Source organism: Pleurodeles waltl, chromosome 3_1 (genome assembly GCF_031143425.1).
Source record: "Pleurodeles waltl isolate 20211129_DDA chromosome 3_1, aPleWal1.hap1.20221129, whole genome shotgun sequence".
NCBI lineage: Eukaryota > Metazoa > Chordata > Amphibia > Caudata > Salamandridae > Pleurodeles > Pleurodeles waltl.
In genome coordinates, this window is record NC_090440.1 from 569842983 (window position 1) to 569866020 (window position 23038).

At 48.1% G+C, this 23038-nt stretch overlaps 2 protein-coding genes across 3 annotated transcripts in view; both read left to right on the forward strand.

Moving 5' to 3' along the window:
- LOC138284333 (cell surface hyaluronidase-like) overlaps positions 1–23038 on the forward strand; it is a 633659-nt gene that overhangs the window by 119075 nt on the left and 491546 nt on the right. The window contains exons 1-2 of one of the 2 annotated variants that reach the window (XM_069223001.1): positions 14366–17638; positions 18744–18884. In XM_069223001.1, the coding sequence (XP_069079102.1) occupies positions 17551–17638; positions 18744–18884 (229 nt within the window). In that variant the 5' untranslated portion in view covers positions 14366–17550. Of the gene's footprint in view, positions 1–14365; positions 17639–18743; positions 18885–23038 lie in introns of those variants that run through there. The other variant, XM_069223000.1, reaches the window with a different exon arrangement.
- Positions 13640–23038, forward strand: part of CEMIP (cell migration inducing hyaluronidase 1) — an 899136-nt gene continuing 889737 nt past the window's right edge. Inside the window, exon 1 of the mRNA XM_069223002.1 lies at positions 13640–14359. The gene's annotated coding sequence lies outside the window, so the exon portion shown is untranslated. The remainder of the gene's footprint in view (positions 14360–23038) is intronic.

A 23038-nucleotide genomic window follows, 5' to 3' on the forward strand; every position in this document is an offset into this window, starting at 1 on the left:
ACCCAGAGCAAATAACTTAGCTGCACCTTACAATGTTTTTTTTATTGTGTACCAGGTATACTGCATTTCATTTGGTAAAATATCAAGAGCAAAAAATAGGTATAAAGGAATCCTATGCATTTCCAAAATGGGCACACGATATGGAGTTAAGAAGCAGTGGTTTTCTGCACATCTCTAAATTTAGGGGTTCCAATACTAGCATGTGAATTAGAAGGCATTTCTCAAAATGACTTCTTTCTTACACAGTCTTACGTTTGGAATGCGCAAATACAGAGAAAGACCATTGGTAATAGCACTTGTTCTGCTATTCTGTGTTCCCCCACTTCTCCCAATAAAAATGGTATGTCACTTGTGTGGGTAGCCCTAATCTGGCAACAGGAAACGGCCCAAAATGCAACGTGGACACATCTCATGTTTCCACTGAAAACTGACTTGTTTGTTGCAACATGCCTAGCTCTGGATTTTGAGCCCTAGCACAGCCGGCACTTAGGAAAGCCTAGCAAACCTGTACATTTTTGAGAGCTAGACACCTGGGGTGACTTGTGTGGCTCTCACCAGGTTCTCTTTCCCAGAATCCCTTGCAAGCCTCAAAAAGTGTTTAAAAAACACATTTTTCTCACATTTCTGTGTTGGAACGTTCTGAAATCTGAGGGAAGCCACAAACTTCCTTCCACTCAGCATTCCCCATGTCTCCCGATAAAAATGGTACCTCACTTGTGCGGGTAGGCCTACTGCCTGTGACAGGAAATAGACCAAAACACAATGTGAACACATCAAATTTGACTTGCTTTTTGCAATGTTCCTAACTGTGGATTTTGGGCTCTAGCTCAGCCGGCACCTAGGGAAACCTAGCAAACCAGTACATTTTTTAAAACTAGACACCTAGGGGAATCCATGATGGGCTGACTTATATGGCTCATACCACATTTTTCTACCCAGAATCCCTTACAAACTTCAAAATTTGTCTAAAAATGACATTTTCCTCACATTTCTGTGATGCAAAGTTCTGAAATCGGAGGGGAATCACAAACTTCTTTCCACCCAGCATTCCCCCAAGTCTTCAGATAAAAACGGTACTGCACTTGTGGGGGTAGGCCTAGAGCCCGTGGCAAGAAATGCCTCAAAATGCAGTGTGGACACATCACATTTTTCCACTGAAAACTGACTTGTTTTTTGGCAATGTGCCTAGCTGTGGATTTTGGGTCCTAGCTCAGCCGGCACCTAGGGAAACCTAGCAAATCTGTACATTTTTGCAAACTAGACACCTAGGGGTATCCAGGATAAGCTGACTTGTGTGGCTCTCACCACATTTTTTTATCCATAATTCCTTGCAAATCTCAAACTTTGGCTACAAAAACACATTTTCTTTGCATTTCTGTGTAGGAAGGTTTTGGAATCACTGGGCCGGCACGAATTTCCTCCCACCCAGTGTTCCTCCAGGTCTCCCAATAAAAATGCTACCTTACTTGTGTGGGTAGGCCAAGTCGCTATGACACGTAAGGGTCCAAAACATATTGTGGCGATAATAATAGCTATGGTAGGTGTACTAATTAGTTGTGGGGTCAGCAACCGTGAATAAAAGCCTATCAAACCGATACATTTTTTAAAAGTGACACCTGTGGGAGTCCACGAAGGTGTGGGTTACAGGGATCCCTCAATGTTTTCAAAACCAGAATAAACTGCAATCATGAGACATAGAATAAAAACACAAATGTTTGCATTCCTGTGAAGAAAACTACAGGACTGTGCAGGGATCCACAAAATTGCTTCCACCAAGTGTTTCCCAACTTATCTCCTCAAAAAGTTACCCTACTTGAGTGCCTGGGCCTGGTGCCCGTGACAGGAATGGATCACACAAGGGTCAACTGTAGCTCTTGCATGCATTACACACAGAAAACTATTCACACTGACAGCTACGGGCCCAAAACAACTCAACACTTACCCTTATGAACAGCGTCAAGGACCCATCACTCTCAACTCCAACAGGACTAACACGCCAATCTCACCACCAAGCACCCAAACAATAGACAATTGACAATCACACCTCAAGCAAGTCAATACACTTACTGGCTACTAGTCACCAACGCACCTCTCCAATCCATGCACACCGCCAGCCAAGCACCAGTCAATTCACATTGCCAGCCAAGTACTAGTCCTCACACATTGCTAGCAAAGTGCCAGTCCACGCACTGGGAAAAAACACATTGCATATATCACAAGGCAGTAAAGAACCTGGACAAATCAATACTTTACTTTGAAAGACAATCACACAAAAAGCTAAAGATTCCAACATTAGTACAGCAGTCAAAAAAATTAAACAAACAGGCCAAGGATACACATTAGATGAAAAGGCTACAAGATGAGCTGCTTACCAACCACAATTCCACAAACTACAGATCTGCCAAATATGCAACTGCAACCAGAATTCACCAACAAGACAAAGGAAATGATTTGCTATATAATAAAAAAGAAGAGAGAATTACATTTCCAAATAAAAATGATAACAAAATATCAATGAAAAGACACTGATAGTCCCCTGAAAGGAGGTGTGATAAAGGCAAAAAGGATACTATCAGATGGAAGTAAACCTAACCCCAGAAGCTGATCCCCCCCACCACATACAAAACCTTATTTCTGGGTAACTCAATTGTTACCATCATCCTGAGGCTCAACCACTAAAAAAAAAAAAAACAATATGGCCCTCAGGGGATGTGACCATTGCCCAAGGGGTCACTCCCCATACTTCTAAATGTAAAATCCCTGGCATCTAGTGGGTTTTGACCCCTCCCCCGTGAGGAGCAGATTGGCTGAAAAAGGGCCAAACTAGCCCCCAGGGGGGCCAAAACACAGATAAAATATAATGAGCACCCAGGGGAGCAACCTCTACCCAAGGGGTCACTCCCCACAATTTCTAAATGTAAAATCCCTGTCGTTTAGTGGGTTTGACACCCCCGTAAAGCAGACCAACTGAAAAAAGGGCCAAACTAGCACCCAAGGGATAGGTGAAACATAGATCAAATATATTGCCCCCCAGGGGAGCAACCCTCGCCCAGGGGGGCAGTGCCCTCAATTCCTAGTGTATAATCCCTGGTGTCTAGTGGGTTTTGATCCCCCTGGGGGACAGATTGGCCAAAAAAGGGCCAAACTAGCCCCCGGGGCAGCCAAAACATAGATAAAATATATTGCCCCCACGGGAGCGACCCTGTCTCAAAGGGTCTCTCCCCACAGTTCCTAAGGGTATGATCCCTGGTGCCTAGTGGGTTTTGACCCTCCAGGGGCCAATTGGCCAAAAACAAGCAAAACTAGCCCTCACGGTGGGCCAAAACAGAGATAAAACCTATTGCCCCCTTCCCCCCAGGGGAACGACCATTGCCCAAGGGGTCGCTCCCCGCAGTTCCTAAATAATCATCCCTGGTGTCCAGTGGGTTTTGACGCCCTTTCCCCGGGGGCAGATCGGCTGAAAAAACAACCAAACTAGCTTTGTGAAGGGTGAGCAAAACAAAGATATATGCTCCCTAGGGAATGACCCTTGCCCAACGGGTCGCTCCCCAAATATCAAAAAACAAAATCCACAGTGCCTAGTGGATGGGATTGCTGCTCCACAATCGTTGCCTCACCCGTGATCGTGCCAAACGAGCACAGGGGGAAAAGAAACAATATTTCCTTTCCACCGGTGTCTGTTTTTTTAAAGTAACCCCACTGGGAGAAGAACTCACCTTTGGGCGTTCCCTTCTCCTGACGCACTGGAAGCTAATCGCTGGGTGCGTGCCGACATCACCAGATCGCCGAGGGGGAGATTGGGGTGTCAGCGGAAGTGCTTCTTCTGCCATCCCTGGTGTTTTTTTGTTTAAAGAGCGGCCCACAGGGGAAGCGACAGCTTCCCGTGGGTGGGTTCCAGGATAACTAAAGGCCATCTGACACACACCATCACCATGTCGTCATGCGGCTCCTGGCCGTCCGACGCAGGTAAGCGGTTAATGGCTCATGGGTGCTTGTTGTGCTTCCTGGATCCCTGCAGGGTTTATGACCCTGGAAATATTTCTGAGAACCCAAGAAGGGGGACTAGCAACGGCTCAAGAGCCCATGCTTGGGGCCTGAGCTCCCAAAAGAGGTTCACAAACCTTCTGCTACGGTGCGCAAAGCCTGAACAAATTTTCTTTTTTTTAGTGTTTTTCTTTAAACAAATGACTCTCCTCCATGACCAAAAGGGGTTTTTATTTTTTAAATAAAGATCTGCACACAGTCTGCGGACTAAGGGATCACACAGCTTTAACTTTTAGTCCTTTCAAGCCCACCTGACACATTTTTGTAGCACTAATTTCTTGAAAAGTACTGAGTCCATTTACACCAAATCAAGCAAAGTCAACTCCCTGGTAAAGTTCTAGTTTCATGTCAAAATTTAATTCTGTTCAATGTTTTATTTCAGTAACAGACGCAAAGATTCTTGTGTAAATTAAAATTGGGATGCTGCTTTTTTTACTCCCTCCCTCCCTCTTTAAGCCTTTCCTCCACATCAAGGGTGATCTAAACATGGTAAATGTCTGTAAAACTGTGCAAAGGTTATTATAAAATCAAAGATTTTTTGACCCTCCCCTTTTATTTTGTTTTACTTTGTTGAATGCGTATGAAACCTGAGATTTCTTTAGTGAGCTTATTTTGCAAACAACCTGCCAAAACTACACACAGATTAATTAAACAGCCCCAAAGTTCTCAGCAAATAAAAACTTTTGTTTCCTTGCCCCTGTTTTAGGTTTGCTCCACCCTTTATTTATCATCGTGGCCCTTGCCACCCCCACAGAAGTCTAAACATGCTAAATGTCTGCCAAATTTAATATGGATTTCTTAAGTGATACCATAGTTATTAGCAAATGAACACATTTTAAACCCAATTTTAGCTGTGACCCACAAATAATATAGATGCACCCACTTGGCAAATCACAGCTCCCCAGCCACTACAAAGCCATCCTGCCTGCTGCTGACAGCTCTGCCTGCATTCCTGAGCCTGATTGAGACAGCTCCACACGCATTCCCTGATTGCAACAGCTCTGCCCACATTCCTGAGTCTGATTGTGTCTGCTGATTCCCCTGTCGATGCCTTTTTCGCACCACTGCTGCACCCGCCTTCCCGCCTCCCCCTTGCCCCTTCCACTTCCCACCTCCCAGGATATATAATGGAGGCCACAGCGTGATCTTGGTGAGACCTACCTGGCCCACTGGGCCAGTCACAGCTCCCCAGCCGCTTCATGGCCCGCCTGCCTGCTGCTGACCGCTCCGCCTGCATTCCTGAGCCTGATTGCGGCAGCTCTACCCGCATTCCTGTGCCTGATTGCAAGAGCTCTGCCTGCATTTCTGAGTCTGATTGCGAGAGCTCCGCCCGCATTCCTGAGCCTGATTGCAAGAGCTCTGCCTGCATTTCTGAGTCTGATTGCGAGAGCTCCGCCCGCATTCCTGAGCCTGATTGCATCTGCTGATGCCCTTGCTGATGCCTTCTTCACACCACTGCTGCTCCCGCCCTCCTGCCTTCCCGCCTCCCAACCCAGCCCCTCCCACATCGTAGGACATATAATGAAGGCCACAAAGCAGTGTTGATGAGAAGTGCCTGACCCTTTGGGCCAATCACAGCTCCCCAGCCACTCCACATCCCTCCTGCTGACATCTCCTCACACATTCCTGAGCCTAATTGCAACAGCTCTGCCCACATTCCTGAGCCTGAATGCGACAGTTCAACTCCCATTCCTGATTGTGACAGCCCCTCCTGCATTCCTGAGAGTGATTGCAAGAACTCTGCCCGCATTTCTCAGCCTGATTGCAATAGCTCTGCCTGCATTCCTGAGCCTGATTGTGACAGCTCCACCTGCATTTCTGAGTCTGATTGTGTCGGCTAATGCCCCTGCCTCCTTTGTGCCACAGCTACTTCCACCCTCAGACCTTCCCGCCTGTGAATCATGAGCATCTTAATTTTGACTAACTTGATTTGGTTTATTTGAAACTTGTTATCCGAAATAGTTTCAGGAGCTGAGTCATTTAACAAAGGCTTTACAGAAGGCTGAAATGATAAACAGCCCAGCATCCTTGATTTACATGGAGTAGGTACACCATTTTTGGCCAATGGGTTGTTCGTCCTTGGACTTGTGGAAGTCTTATTTACCAAAATTAAGAACCCGTCTGCCACACAATGTATTAAATCAATCATGGGTGGTGTTGGTTCCTGCTTAATTGACTGCTCCATTCTCCGACTTAGATTCGCACTTTCACTATTTTCTGGACTTTGATGCCCCTTGGGAGAAATGACTTCTGATCTGTGTTGTTCAGTGGTGTTACTCAGTATATGTTGTGCAGTATTCAATTTTAAATGTGAAGTAAACTTTTGATGTTATCTATAGCTTATTGGTGCTCTTTCGGAGAGGTTGTGTCCTGTACAGGTGGTTCACCAGCATCATATTTTGATTGTTGTACAATAGGAGATGTTTGTATGGAAAAATTAGAGGCATTCCCTGCTACCACTTGACCATGAGTTGGAAGTTTGTTAAGGTTGATGCTAATGATGCCCATGATGGCAGGCATGGCTTCCACATTAGGATGTTCATTTGCAGGCGATGATAACAGTGAAGAATACTCAGAGTAAGGATTTAATGAGTCCCTGAAAATAGGAATCTTTTTTTGCATCCTAGCTGGTTTACTTGCAGCAGTGGCGCGTGCTTCTTTAGTTTTATCTAGGTTTTTGTTTACTCTTTTCTATTTTTTCAGCCACCATTTATTTACATTATGTGTCAAAATGTTCTCTTAAGTAGTTTAAGTTCGTACGTTGAGCTTCATCACTAATGAATGCAGTCTCTACCGCCGGAATTGTTCCCTGTTGGACCAGGATCATTTGATCTGAAAATCTCTTCTTGGTTTTCTTGGTTCTTGGTATTTTTGTGTCCAAATCTTGCCTCTATATTCCCAGTAATGGTTTTGGATTGGGTGTTAGTAGAGGAGTCACTATTGGTACCATGGAATTGCTAGTGTTTTTAACACAGATTTCAGAGAATATGGGTAATTGCCATATTCAGAGAAGAATTTGGTATGCAGTCTGATTTGAAGCTTGAATATATGTTTGTGGAGAGAAGGTGTAGTAAACTAATTAAGTCAGCCATTCTTGTCAAATGAAGTAATCTCCATTATTGTTGTCTTTTTTGATCCCACCCTGATTAAGGACGTTCCATGTAGTTGAATGTTTTGTATTTATTTTAATAATGTGAATTGTTCGCCAATAAGAGCTGATTAAAATTTCAAAGTCTTAGTCACTTTTGTAACAGTAGAACTGATTGCACCCATTACAGAAAGTACAGGATATGCGGGAGGAGTGTCTAAGTCCACTTCCAATGAGTGACCTAGATTGACCAAGTCTGAGAATCTTTCTCTCGGCTCTATCAGAGGGGAGGACTCGTGGCTAATTGGGTTTGAAATAATTCCATTCATTTCAATCAGTAAATCCAAATTGCCTTTGGAGCTCAATAGCTTATTTTGCTCTCATATCCAATGATTTGAAATTTCCATATTGGTTGGCTTAACTTGGACATAGTCTTATCTTTGATTTAATGAAGAAGCCAATGTGGCACTAGGTGAAGGCTCCTCAGACTCTTCTCTCCTGTAAATTGAGTCACTTTCAGAACCTGAAATGTTGAGCTCTGGTACGTAGGGTGCTCTGTGAACCTCAGCAAGGGTAGCAATTGATAACTGATGTTCAGAATGGCTCCTCAAGAGGGTTTTAAAGCACAGACTTCTTCTCAGAGTTTGAAAGATGACTACCCCACAGATTAGGCCGGGAAAGGATACATTGTCATTGTTGGGTAATTGCTTCAAGTTAAGTGAGTTTGAAGGTGTTGTGATAAGCCAAGAACTAATTATTTTTTGTTTTAGACAGACAGGATTGCCTTGTAAGCCAGTGAGTGATTGATAAGAGTGTTGCGCTGGAATCCCTCTATTGGCATAGTCCTGAGTTGATTTCATCTGGTGACAAGTGGTTGCAGTTTAAAGGCTGAGTGCTTCCTTGAATCGCTCCTTGTGTCGCCACCTCGCAGAGATCATGTGAGTCCAGCTGTGAGTTGGACTTGCGCTCCGGCAACAATGCCTTGGTGTGTGTATATCTGACCCCTTGTAACTGGAAACACTGTTTAAGCTTGTACTAAAAATCTCAACCCCGGAGTCTTTTGCATTTTGTATCCGTTGTTTAACACTGGGCAGAGCTGCAGTTCTTCTGCAGCTTTTGTTGACGTGTCTGCATTGTTTTGGTCTCAGGTTGTTGTCAACATTTATCACGAAACAAGTATACCTATGTATTTATTTATTTATGTTTACAGCCAGATTCTGCTACTGAGGAGCATGAGCTAGGACCAGTGCTTAATTTGTGCTTTTTGTTTCTGGTGCTGAGCACCGGCACTTATTTTTGAGGGCCGGCGCTTATTCTTCTGCCTCCAGCATTTGCTGCGAGCAAAAGACACACATGGGAAAGACTGAGGAAGAGAAAAACGAAAAAGCGTCACAAAGGGAGAAAGTAGAAAGCTGCAAGAGTGAGCTGAAGGGGCAGAAAGTGGCTTTATATGGATTAAAGAGGCCCGAGATGGCTTCAAGATAACGCTGCCTCAGTATTTCGTGTTCTCACATTTAATTGCAGCAGTTGCATGTTTAAGAGGGAGGCTTTGAGCACCAGCGCGTTTTTATTTACAAATTAAGCACTGGCTAGGACTAAGATAACCAGTCCACTAATCACTGTAAGTCTGTGATGAAGACTGATATCAAGTGGGAGGTGCTGGCTACCCAGCTTTGCCGTAGATCCTGGCTCCCTGGGAAGCTGCCTCAGCCCACGAGAAGGTTCCCCAGTTCAGTAAGGCTCTGCCCCCACAACTCACCCACAAGATGCACCGGAGGCCGCCTTAAAAGGGGGCAGAAAACCAGAGCCGAACACCCCCCTTGAGCCCCACCCCCCGGCACCTGTCCAGCTGTCTCACGGGAGCCTTAGTAGCTCTACCCTGCTCCCCACCAACTTCCCATCGGTACCGTGAGTCGGCCCTGTACTCACCGCTGAGCCTCTTCTCGGCGCTGAGCTGCCCAGGGCAGGAAGCTTGGCGCGTGGCAAGCAAGCAAAGCAGCGTGGGAGGTCAGAGCAGGCTGCAACGAATGCCTCCGGGCACGAAAGCTCCCCGGCGGCTTCCGAGGGGCTGCATGCGGCATGTGCAAACTTGTGAATGAGATGTGGGTAAGTAAATAAGACAGAAAGTAATTTAGATTAAACCGCTATTGAAAAGATATGAGTTTTCTATCTCAAATAAACTAGCTGATTTTCATCTTATAGCAGGAGGTCCATTCTTTGCAAAAATGATAAAGTTATTGCTTCTTAAATCTTAAAATGCAAACCACCCTGAATCTCATAAACTACTGGGGAATATGCAGTCTGGCTTCAGGGCGAGACAAGGTACTGAAATGGCTTACTTCAATGTAAAGGAACTTGTGTCGTTGCTAGCAGACAGTGGCGATGCTGCATTTTAGCTGATGGCTAAACCTGTCCATTGCCTTTAGTGTGCTTGACCATGTAATTCTATTACAGAAGCTTGAGTCTATGGCTGGAGTCGACTCAAACTCACGGGGTTGGTTTCTGCCTCTCCCAGGCACTCCTTAATTTGTGCCGGTGATTCAGGTTGCAGGGGGCGGCACTAACGTGTAGCAGAGGGACTTATTTTTTATCGTAAGTCATTGATAGTAATAATGTGGTTTCTAAAGCACATAGCTACCTCAAATGAGGTGCCCTATTGCTAGGTACAGGTATCTCCATGCCTAAATATAGCGATTGAACCCCCATAAAGCCCAAATAAAAAAAAAAAAAAATGAGTTTTTTTTACTGAAAAGACATTCCGACTGGGCCTGATGAACCGTCAGGGCAGAGCATTCCAGAATTTTGGCGCTAAATAGCTGAAAGAGCTCCCACCTATGTAAACTTTCTTTACTTTGGGAACAATCACCAACATCTCCCTACCAACCTTAATTTCCTCGATGGTACATATGGTCTGACAAAAGATTGAAGGTACTATGGACCTTTGTTAGCAAATGCTTCATGGCAATAACACAAGGCTTTGAAAGAGAATCTCTGCTTCACTGGCAGCCAATGAAGTTTCTTAAGCGTGGCCCCGATTGGTGCACGGTATGGCTGGGTCAAATGAGAAGTACAGCGGCACTCTGAGCTCTTTGCAGTCACTTTATCCAGCCCTGTGTGACACCAAGATACAAAACATTGAAATAATCAATCCAGAGCAATCTTTTCATCATCAAAAATTAATCTAGAAGAAGAAAGAGAGGAGCACAAAAGGGAGAAAGAACGAGGAATAGACAGATAAGAGATCAGTGACAAAAGAAGGAAGCAGGGGTAAGAAAGAGCCTGCAAGAGTGAGATAAAGTAGCAAAGTATATAGGGTGGTGGAAGAAAGAGCATGGCGTTTAATTAGGTCTACACAGCCTAGGTATTTAGTGACCCCTTTGTTCGACAGTGCTGGCAGTGAACTCCTAAAAACTACTTTCAGCCCTGCAATACTGAAAGTTACCATTGGCAGCGTGACCGGCAGCCTCGTTGAAGGAGGATACCTTTGCCAGGATCCTTGCATTTCTTTAGTTTTTCTTCCTTCCTACCCCCCATTGGCCCAATACACTTTCCTAAATGGAAATGGATGGAAGGAATCAGCACCTGCCTCTGAATATGCACGGTAGAGCAAATATTGAAGCCTCCTCAGAAAGTATCTCCTAGTACCCTAGTGAGTGACCACTGGTCTGTTCTCGGCCTCTTTAGCTTTCCCCTCAGGGATAGGTCAGAATGTTTTGGTTTTACCCCTTTTCAAAATGAAGATTCCCCCCATCTTCTCAGTTAGCTATCTAAAATGGTGGCTGTAAGAAAATGGGTTTTTGATTGAGGGGGATAAAAACCCTTCTCAAGCAACAACCACAGTCCTTGTTAGGGTGAACCACAAAAGGCACTAATTTGAAATTTCCAAACTAATTTAGAAAAATAGAGAATATTTCAATATTTAAAACGAAATGAGAATAACAAAAATTCTATCAGTAGAAACAGAGATATGCAATTTCAAAGTTTTAAGTAAGTATAGCACCTAAAAGCAAAAAATCACCTCTCACGATCATCTGATCATGCTAAACTGAGGGAAAGTCACAAAATCAGGCTGATTGTGATGGGGTGCGGACCGGACACAGGAACCAGTTTAGTCCTGCCGACAAAGTTACCTTCTCAAAGTCTGGCAACGAAGTTAAAAACTTCAGGATTTCACAGTAGGAGCTCAACTGATACCAGCCAAGGGTCCATTACCTGCGGAAGCAGGAGCTCACTTCAGCAGAGGTCAGCAGGGCTCAGGCAGGTCCAGTTGCAGGTCCAGGCAGGCCCATTTGCAGGTCCAGGCAGGGCCAGTTGCAGCAGTTCACTTTGGCAGTTGCAGAGAAGCTCCTGTCGCTTGTTGTGTCCCTATAGCTCAGAGAAGAACGTCAGCCAGCTGACCTTTGGAGTCACTGGGGTAGCTTGGGATGAAGGGAGCAGGTCCAGTCTTACTTCGCATAGAGCAGGGCAGGCCTCAAGCAGCAGGGCACGCCTCTGAGGAACAAGGCAAGTTTTAAGCAGCAGAGCTGGCCTCTGGGGAGCAAGGCAGTCTCCCTCTGTAATGTTCGCAGGTCCAGGAGTGTACTGACCCGTGGAGGTCCGATATTATACCTGTGCCACCCTTTGAAGTGCAGGAAACTTCTAGTTCATCCCTAAAGGACAAAGTTGGGGAAAGTTCCTTCCTTCCCCTTTCTTCTGCTGCCTAGACTCCAAGAGGCCTAGAGTGACAAAGGCTGGTGTCAAGTACCTCTGTGAGCGTGCTGGAGGTAACCCTTTGACAGGTAAGTGGGACAGGGAACAGCTCTGCCCCTCTCATCCTGGCTGGAAGGTACTATCCCAGCTACACCCAGGTCCTATTGTTCACTGTCTGGGCCTAATGCATATTCCTTAGGATGGCGCAATTAACAGGCCCAGGTAGCTGGAAACTCCTAGAAGGCCTCAGAATGTTTAGGGCAGGAAAATACCAAGATTATAAAAGTAGGATCTTCAAAATTGTAATCTAAAATCCAACTCTGCCATTGATAAGGATTTTACGTTGCAATTCATTTTAGTCAAGCATGACATTTCTACCTGTCCCCAATCAAAAGTTTGCATTTATTAAATGTGAAAAGGGAACCTAATGCTATGGGGGAGGGTGGGCCTTACAGTATTGAAGAAAAAAAATTGGAGTTTTTCACTACCAGGGCATGTAAAACTTAACAACATGTCCTACTTTTTAAATTAAATGAGCTCTGCCCGATGGGCGCTTAGGGCCTACTTTCGGGGTGGCATAAATGTATTAAAAAGGAAGATTTAAGCCTGTCAAAAGGTTTATTTTGTAAGGTTGAATTGACAGTTTAAAACTGAACACTGCACTACATAGGATACAATGGCAGACCTGAGATTTGTTTAAAAGGCTGCTTTTAGTGTTTGGCACAATGAGTGCTGCTGTGTACTAGTAGCATTTAAGTTACAGAGAGCAGACCACAAGATTGATCCTGGGCAGTATTCCCGCAAGGAATCACCATAAGCCTCTCAGCCTGCAATAGTGCCTTTTGTAGTTCTGGCACCGGACTGGGTTTACTTTGCCCCCAAAAGCCGTGCGCTGACTTCAAGCCCAACAAAACTGCAGAATGCTCGGGATCCGGGTTCAGCTGAGTTCAAAATACCTTCATTATGGATTGTGGAAGAACAAATTATGCAACAGAATTGACCAAATTGTGTGACAAAAAATGAAAATGGTCGAATGTGGTTCAAAGGAAAAGTGAAAATCAAAAAGCTTAAATTTCTTAATGGAAATGCTTAATGGAAAGTGACTTAACATAGCACATTCTTTGGCAGTAGTATTTAGCTACTTTGTCATTTTAACACATTAATACGTTTTGGGCAAAAGTTTCACCTATTTGGTAACACTTTTGGACTTGAAAACAGCAACTGCAAAGTGACCTGTTACTTCTACAAATGGTCTGCAGCGGTGCAGAACCGTGTGACTGTTGATCCATATGAGCTACACACATTATTTTATGTTGAAGTCTGCAGTTTAGTAGCAGATGGATGGTTATGTGGCAAGTGCGGTAAGTCTATAATTATGCGGAAAACGCAGTGGCCATAGGGAGAGATATAGAGAAGCTGGTGGAAAATAGCATAATCCAAATGCCCTTTAACTCATACCCCACATGCCCTCCGTATCCATAGCTGCGGCCTTGGGGAGACCAGGCTAAATAAATACGTGTGAATTAACCATAACAATGAGAGGAATAGAACCTGAGAGAGGGTACGCGGGGTGATGCGGAGTCGAGGGAGCCAGGGAAGGGGGGGGGGGGGGGGGGGGGCAGAAGTAAGGAAGAATGTAGCCGAAAGAGGGAGTGCCCGAGGGAAACAGTGAGGACGGAGGTGGGGAGGGGGAGAATAATTGGACCTGTATTGAGAGTTGAAAGAGGGGAGGGCAGGAGAACGAGGGGTTCCAGGGAGAGAGAATTGACACAGTGGGGGCACGGATGAGGACAGATGCCAAGAGAGCGCGGAGAAGGGGAGGAGAGAGGGAAGGAGGTCCGGAGATAGGGAATTCAGAGGGAGAGATATAGAGAGGTGGGAGGAGAATATATAAGGGCGCGCGAGAGCAGGCTGCGGACCTCAGTGACTGAGCCGTATCCTCAGTGCACGGCAAGCGCGGGCAGAGCTCACTCTCGGCGGCGGGAGAGTGGAGGGCTGAGAGGGAGATTCACCTGCTGGAGCGCAGGACCAGTGGCAGAGTCCCGCAGGAGGCGCCACAGACCGCAGGGAGTGAACATCCCCGGTCCGGACACTTCAGCGTCAGCCGGTCCGGTTCCCCGGGGCTGAGTCCAGTGTGTGCCCGCGGGACCGGGCAGGAGCCGCGCTCAGCAGCGCCGAGAGCACAGACCGCAGGTAGCGCGCACCCTCACTCTCCGGACAGACAGCGGAGTCTGCGAGGCTGCAACAGGAGCACTTCCCGAGGGAGTCCCGATCTGCTCCTCGCAGTCACGGACCCGTGTCTGGAGCACCACAGACCACGCGCTGCTCGGTATACCACAGACCACACGGATCAGTGTGCCACACACCACGGACCGCGCTACTGCGTGAAACCGGGTCAGAGTACTAACCACCACAAATAGGATTACTACAGCCGGCCGTCAGAAGACCGCCACAGACAGCAGACCAGTCCCAGGTTGCAGCACAAGAACTAAACACCACAGTCCGGGACCAGACCCTCACAGACCGCTCGTCCCAGAGGTGAGTGTATTACTGACCATACGCTCAGTGATGGGACCAAGAACCTTGCTGTTTATGTGAGTTTTCAGTAATTCATGCTTTTGGGAATATGTATCACTGTCCGAACCCGCGTCTCGGCGCTATCACAACACAAGGCTCATAACAGAAGCCTCAACAGTATTTTGTAATTACATGAAGCGAAATGTTCCAGTGCTACCGAAATCTGAATGTGCAGCTTTCCCCAGAGTCTCCACAACGTTTGCAGATCTCAATCAGTCAGATCCATACCGAGCCACACTCACTCACTCGAACACTCACGCACATGTTCACTTACTCACAAACCTGGTTGCAAACTGACCCCCATCCTGTGATCTAGAGATCTCTGGGAAGGGGTCAGAAAGGACCCCTCGGTATGTTCACCTGGGGTCCATGTTATTTCTGTGCATTATAATTTGCTTTATTACAGGGTTCACCTGTTGTGGCTGAGGGTTTCGCTGGAGCCTCCGCGGCGCCGGAACTGTGATTGTGGGACGCGGGGAAACAAACACACACGGCGACAGTCTGTGCCGTCAGGAGCAGCCAACGTGTTAATAAACCGAGATAAACAGGACCCTGGAAGTACAACTCATTCCGGACTCAGGTGGCAGTGTGAGTCAGTCCGGACTCAGGTGACAGTTTGGGCAATTCGGGCTCGCGTGCCTTCTGCCAGTCTGGACTCAGGAGACAGTCTGGGTAATCCGAATTACGGTGGCAGTGAGAGTGAGTCTCGACTCAGGTGGCAGTCTGGGTAATCCGGATTCTAGTGGCAGTCTGGGTAATCCGGACTCAGGTGGCAGTCTGGGTAATCCGGACTCAGGTGGCAGTCTGGGTAATCCGGATCCAGGTGGCAGTCTGGGGAATCCGGGCTCAGGCGGCAGTCTGGGTGATCTGAGCTCAGGTGGCAGTCTGGGTAATCCGGGCTCAGTGGCAGTCTCAGTATTCGTACTAGGGTGGCAGTGTGAGTGAGTCCGGGCTCATGTGCCAGTCTGGGTAATCTGGATTTATGTGGCAGTCTGGGTAATCTGGACTCAAGTGGCAGTCTGGGTAATCCGGACGCGGGTGAAAACCTGGATAATCCGTTTTTTAGAAGCAATTTGAGCAATTCTAATTGATATGGCATTCTGAGTCAATCTCGAATCAGGTAGTAGTTTGGGTAATCCAGGCCAGGGTAACAGTCTGTTTTCATCTTGATTGAAGTGATGGTCTGGGCAGTCCGGACTCAAGTGGCACTGTAGGTAATCTGGACTCAGGTGACAGTCTGTGTTAATCTCGATTGAAGCGTCGGTCTGTGTAATCCAAGATCAGGTGATAGTCTGGGTTATCCCGATCCAGGTGATAGCCTATGTCTGGGTAATTCGAACTCATACGGCAGTCCTTGTTATTCTGCATTAAGTGGACCAAACGGGTTGATCCGGCTAGATAAAATGGTATGCGTTTTGAGGTCTGACGTGTCTACTTAGGTACTCCGGTCACAGTCTGGGTTGTTCCACCCTGATGTGGCTGTGGGTTGAATAGAGCTGAGTGGGGAAGGGGTCTGTGGGTGCAGGCTTTACAGGAACCGAGGGAATGTGTGAAAGCGTGAAAGTGAGGTCTGAGCCAGCCGCACGTGCAGAAAATGCTTTCTCTGGAGTAACTCCCTCTGAACCCTTCCCCGGACTCCTGTTCCTATTCCCGCCAACCCGACCCCGGTGCCCCGGCCAGCGCAGGCGGCTGCCTCAGTGCCCACGGTGCGTCAGGTGCTGCGCCGTGTCGCAGTCACTGTCTGCCGTATGTGAGTACAGGGCTCACGTTGACATGGACAGTGGTGCTGGGAGGAGCCTGGCAAAAGCAACCGGCTGCTGTTCTGTGCCTCCACAGCAGCTGTGTAGCGCCTTGCCGCTGCCTGCTGGCCTCTTTGTCAATCCACCTCTGGAGTGATGTGCATGGGAAGAAACTCCCACGCCCTGCACAGACACTTTTCTTTAGAGATCTTGGCCTTGGGTCCTCGCTAGTTTTGTCCACATTGAGGGATCCACACCTCTTCATATGGTGAGGTGCCAACCGACTGTCAGACCTCCTTAAGCACTGTCTCACCAGCGTTAAACACCTGGACCCCTGTCTCTCCTCATCTCCCTAGTGTGTGTCAGAATTCTGGCCGACAGCTTGGTAAATCTGCCTGAACCCATGTCACACTAGAGCCACACTCCCTTTGTCCATGTCTACCCGAATCTCTTAGACATCTGTCTCACTGATGTCAGATCCAACGAATCCATGTCTCACCAGTGACATACTCCCCCAGCCCAGGTCTGTCCTGGTTTCTTGGGCATCTGTCTCTCAGGCACTTTGAACCATATGTCACCAGTGTTACAGACCCCTTTGGCCCAAGTCTAGCCTGGTCTCTTTGATATCCGTCTCTGATGTGAGACCCACTGAACCCCTCTCTCGCAACATCCATGGGTTTTGCCTAGCCTGATCTCTTGGACATTCGCCTCTCTCAGATGTCACACCCAATGAACCTATGCCTCACTAGTGCCAGACTCCCATAGCATATGTCTAGCCACGTCTCTCGATGTCAGACCCCCTAAACCTGTCAGATTCCCTTGGCCCAGGTCTATCCTGGATCTTTGACAGCTGTCTCTCGGACTTCAGACAGCTTGAACACTTGTTTCTCTGGTGTGACATACTCCCTTTGCTTAGGTCTGTCATGATGCCTCAACAATACCACAGGAGCCGCCCTGTAGACTTCGCCATATATTCCCATCAGCAATGTTCCAATGAGGTCTGCATCAGATATGTTTTAAACATTAATTTGAGGCATTAATAGTGGTACAGCTAATTAAGCACATAACACAAATATGTTATTCATTTTTAAAACATATCTGAAGCCTACGTTTCATTGGAAGACTGTTGATGCGAATATCATGATCTCCTGGGCGTCTGTCTCAGGTGTCAGAAGCCTGACCCCGTGTTTCACTAATGCCAGTCTTCCCGGCATGTGTCTCCTGGTCTCTTGGACGTTTGTCTGAGGCTCAGACGCCTGAATCCATCCCTCAGATCCTGGGCCTCTTCCATGACAAATTTCAAGGGTCCCCGAGCCCAGGCTTCTGCCGTGTAAGACCCCCCAACTCTCATCTCTCTTCAGTGTCTTCGGTGTCAGACACCTGGACCGCTGCCTCTCGTTTCTTTTTCTGCTCATGACTGAATCCCTCGGCCGCTGGAGCCCCGTGGGTGAGATGGTGAGCGAGCGGCGAGGAGGTGCCCGCAGGATCCCCGAGGGACCAGGTGGGTGACGCGCTCGCCTCTGCTGTTGTCTGTAGCTGCTGCATCCCTCCGGTGTCCTTGCATGGACCACCCACGCCCTCCCCCGCTCTGTCAGTGTGCTTCCCGCCAAATCCCTGTGCCACTGTCCTCTCATGCCCCATTGCCTCAGCGCCCTCACCACACGGCGTCTCTGCGCTCTCTTTCCTTTGTGCTTCTACCCTCTCGCCCCACGGTGTCTAGGTCCTCTCTCTCCCAGTTCTACTACTCTCTAACCATACGATATCTCTGCCTTTTCGTTACCCCTCATTCTCCTATTGTCTCACCCGGTGGCTCTCTCCCTCTCTCTCTCCAAGTACCTTGGCCCCCTGACCTCACAGAGTCACAATCTCAGGCCTCTGTGCCTCCATTCTCCCACTGTCTCTGTCTCGTCCTCTAACATGTCTCTCTGTCCCCTAATTCTCCCAATGACTCTGTTTCTCACTCTCCCAGTACCCCAGTCTCTCACTCTCTCAGTGCCCCTTTTTATCACTCTCTCAGGTCCTCTGCCTCTCACTGTCTCATGACCGCTGTCTCATTCTCTCGGGACATCTATACCCTCATCCTCCCTAGTGCCCTCGTCTCCTACACTCAGGTTCTCAGTTGCCTCATTGTCCCTGTGCCTCAGTCTCTCACTGTCTCAAGCCCTCTGTCTGTCACTCTCTCGGGTCATTTGTCTCTCACTTTCTCAGTGCCTCTCTCTCACTGTCTCAAGCCCTCTGTCTGTCACTCTCTCAGGTCATTTGTCTCTCACTTTTTCGGTGCCTCTGCGCCCTCATTCCCCAGTGCCTCTGTTTCTCACTCTCTCATTGCCTCTGTCTCTCACTCCCTCATTGCCTCTGTCTCTTATTCTCCCAGTGCCTCTGCCTATCTCCCTCTCATGTCGTCTCATTCTCTCAGTGCCTCTTTTCTCTCACTTCCTCTCATGTCCTCTGTCTCTCACTCTGTCTCCGGACCTCTGTCTCTCATTCTCCCAGTGCCCCTGTCTCTTCACTTCTCTTATCTGTTCCCTCATTTTATCTGCTTCTTCTCACTCTCTGCTTTGCTCTCAGTGGTGTAAATTCACAGATTAACCTCCAGTGTGTTGCAGATGTGTGCCCGGATACATGGCCCAATGCCATCCCCTGGCACCCCGGGCACAATGCCAAGAGGTCCACAGTCATCGGTCACGGAGTCACTCTCAGGCTGGAGTCCTCGGCCACCTTCCAGTCGCTGCTCATCGAGGATGGAGGTAAGGGGTTGGCACGAGGGCACACGGTCAAGGGTTAAATGGGCCTATTTTTGTACAAGTGTGCACGGCAGACGCCAGGGAAAGAGGCCGATGTACCGCGGAGGGCAGCGTATGAAATAAACTGGGACAGTGGTTGGCCCCAGGTCCGAAATCGTTCTGTGAAGGCGCGGGGGAGTAATGCATGCCGGAGGGCATAGAGAGGTGGCAGTGCATGTCTGGGTGGAAGGGTGGAGACAGGCGGCCCCAGTAGAAATGTGGAGCCACTTGAGGTAAAGTGTCCCAGCAATAACTTACAAGGCACCGAAAGCGTTTAAACTGTAAAATAGGCCCATGCTCTTTATCCCAGGTACACACTGGGCAGGATACATTAGTTTAAAGATGTAGCAAAGACTTGGTGGAGACTTGCCCAAGCGAGGGCCATCGCGGTCCTTTTGGAGGGCCGCTTGGAGAGTGGGTTGGTTAGGATAAGCCAGAGCAGAAGGGGCTTTAGTGGTCTGTGGATGTCAGCCAAGGCAGTGGTTTTCTTGTACAGCGTTATCCTTGTTTTACGTTTCTCCTCACACACCTCATCCTCGCCTTGCACCTGTCTGGCCAAAGGATGTCCTGGCATAGCGCTCCGCATGGCAGTGGCTTAGTGTGTTCTCGTGTCCTGTAGCGCGGAATGAAAGGGCTTCAGGTGAATCTCCCAGTCTCTCTGCAGTGTAGCGTCCTCACCCCACGGCAGGGCATCGGCAAACTACCAGAAGAGGGCTGCCTGGCACCAGTGCCAAGAGTGCCCCTCGAGCTCACTGTGTTGGTCGCGCAGACCTTTCGGCCCATATTTATACTTTTCAAGCGCTGCATTTGCGTCATTTTTGACGCAAAAGCAGCGCAAACTTACAAAATATAATTGAATTTTGTAAGTTTGCGCCACTTTTGCGTCAAAAAATGACGCAAATGCGGCGCTAGAAAAGTATAAATATGGCCTTAGTGTCAAGGCCTGAACACATCCCTCGTCAGACAACACCTGACGTACCTCAACGAATGACGCATAAGAAGAGGAGGAGCTTCAGACCTCGAAATATCTTAACCAGACTTTCACCCAGGGGAGGTAAAGTGACAGGTGTAGAGTGGGGGAAGAAAGGGGATCAAGGCTAGGCAGTCTTGACATTCGGCAATCCCAGTATTCAGCAAAGGTCTCCTATAAAACTTTCCACTCCCCCTTTGTGTTTTTTTTTTTTTTTTACAAATTAAGTGCTCGTCTGAATTAGAAAGGAAGATTGGTTTACCAACCAACATAACGCATTTTTACAACAGTGAAACTACCATTGGTCCAGCAGGTGGAATGGTACCGGGGCCCAGAGCAGCTAGGGGCCCACTGAACCCTGAACAATGCTTTACATTACTATTCCAATAGTAGTCAAAAGGGCCATTCCTTGCTAGTGCCAGATTCCATAGCATTCTTGCTACACTACTGGGATGAACGTGTTACATAACCGGACTGATTTGTACCCTTTTTGGAGAGTGGCATGGAATTAAAATCTGCAAGGATGGTTGATGCCCATCCTGCGATAGCAAGCAGAACACCTATGCTTAGTTTTGGAAACATGACGCTGTTTATTCCGAATGGCTGTTGCACAACACAATTTTCTGTCTAATTGTATGCAGTGCATTGTTTCAGTCAGGGGCATTTTAAGGATTTTGGGGGCCTCAGGCCAAACATAATTCCTCCCCCCACCCCCGAACCCTCTGCAGCTATGATCAAATCATTGACAACCGTCTTCATTGGTTACCACAAATCTGGGCCCAAACTTGGATCTAACCTTCTCCTTCTGGTTGAGCGCTTCCAGAGAAGCAGAAAACGAGTGGCCTGAACAAGTGTGCTGCATGTGGTGCAGTGGGCTGGTGCCCAACCTTTGAGACTGCACATTCAGAGCTTGTTTTTTTGTTTAATGGGCTCCCAGCCCTGCTCTGGGGGAACAGGGATTCTGAGTCACATGGCACAAGGCTGTGATCGCACCGGCTCCGCATTGGAAAGTGCAGTCATGGAAGGAGGATATAGTGTCACTCTGAACTGCACATTGACACATACGTGACCTATCATTGGGCTCTACCTTGGCACAAGTGGTCTCAGCTGGACTGTGCCAGAAAAACACAAAGGGGGTCATTCTGACCCTGGCGGCCGGTGGCCGCCAGGGCCACCGACCACGGGAGCACCGCCAACAGGCTGGCGGTGCTCCCACGAGCATTCTGACCGCGGCGGTTCAGCCGCGGTCAGAAGCGGAAAGTCGGCGGTCTCCCGCCGACTTCCCGCTGCTCGGGGGAATCCTCCATGGCGGCGGAGCGCGCTCCGCCGCCATGGGGATTCTGACACCCCCTACCGCCATCCTGTTCCTGGCGGGTCTCCCGCCAGGAACAGGATGGCGGTAGGGGGTGCCGCGGGGCCCCTGGGGGCCCCTGCAGTGCCCATGCCAATGGCATGGGCACTGCAGGGGCCCCTGTAAGAGGGCCCCACTGTGTATTTCAGTGTCTGCAATGCAGACACTGAAATACGCGACGGGTGCAAACTGCACCCGTCGCACCCCTGCAACTACGCCGGCTCAATTCTGAGCCGGCGTCCTCGTTGCAGGGGCATTTCCTCTGGGCCGGCGGGCGCTCTTTTGGAGAGCGCCCGCCAGCCCAGAGGAAATGTTTGAATGGCCGCCGCGGTCTTTTGACCGCGGTGCGGTCATTTGGCAGCGGTACCTTGGCGGACGGCCTCCGCCGTCCGCCAAGGTTAAAATCACCCCCAAAGACTAGTGGGCTGACCAAGCAAGCCTTCTAGCCACAATCTGTGGTGTAGCTAGTCTGTCAGCACCATTCAGGCATTTGCTGCTGATGGGTGCTTTTGTTTATTACACTGCCTGTGCTGCCTGGGACTGATATTCGGAGTTTGGTGGCAGCAAGCTATTGTTGCCCCGGTCTGGCTGTAGCTCCACAAGGAGGATGCAGTTGCAGAGGGAGCACATAAATCCAGTGTTTACTGCACAGTAATGTTCACATGCAGCATAAAGACAAAGGTCTGTGTAGTTGGGCTGGGCTTGTGCACTTTAAAAAGTTAAAGCGCTTGTTGGATCTAACCAGAATCTAATAGGCATTGTTCTTTATCCCTCACTGTCTCTCAGCTGAAGGCCTTGCTGGCTGGACAGCCTGGTTTGACTCAAAAGATCAAGAAAGTAAGCAAAGACACAGGTTATTTTAACCCTCTTCACAGTCTAGCACTGTTCCGAAACCTTAATGAGGGGGGCCCCCTGAACGGTGGGGGTCCTAGGCCAGAGCCCACTTTGCCTATGCCTTAAAACATGATGCAACAGGCAGAAGCAGTTGCTTGAGTAGTGAAAAGGGGGGTGGCAGCAGAAATGGACACTTGGGACACTCGCAAAAGCTGCTCTTGATAGGGACATCCAGTGGAAAGAAAAAACACAAAGTTCTCTTTCCCCAGTCGTGCATCTCTAACAATCAACAACATTGCTGATTTGTTTAATGACGTTGCCCGAGACTGTGAGAACTGTTCTGACATAATTTACTGAAAGGCCCACTTTATCTGAGTTAGCATAATTTTGGAGGCACCAACAGGTGTGGTATCTCATGTGCACTGGGCTGCTCTATAAAGCTGGATTTAGGCATTAGGGTGGGGGGTACCAGTGCTGCTCACTGGAAGATGAGGTGGTGGTGGTGGTTGTGGGGATGTCTTTCGAAATATCTGATGGGTTAAACACGTGCTGCAAAGTTCTTGTGTGCCCAGTAATGTCCAGGTACTAATAAACATTTCAGCATAACTCTAATGATTAATGTACCTGCTAGAGAGATATGAATATTATCTATTTGTGGCTTTGAGTCATTATAAAGTAGCCCTTTGTGCCTGCTGCACGTGCAACCTTCAGACCACAGAATTGTGTTTTGTTTAGATATCTCAGTCAGTCAGTTAGTGCTTTTGTTGCAGGGATCATTTTGTTAGTAAATCCAACCTTAACCACTGTGCTACATTTTAGATCCAGAGTTTGTGGTTCTCCAGATCAAGCACTCTTTTGACATGCAACTCCTACACCTTGGAATCCTCATTGTCTTATGCAACATTCCCTCTACATTGATTTTCACACTTGTATGATTGTCTCTGTAATAATATGTGTTTGATG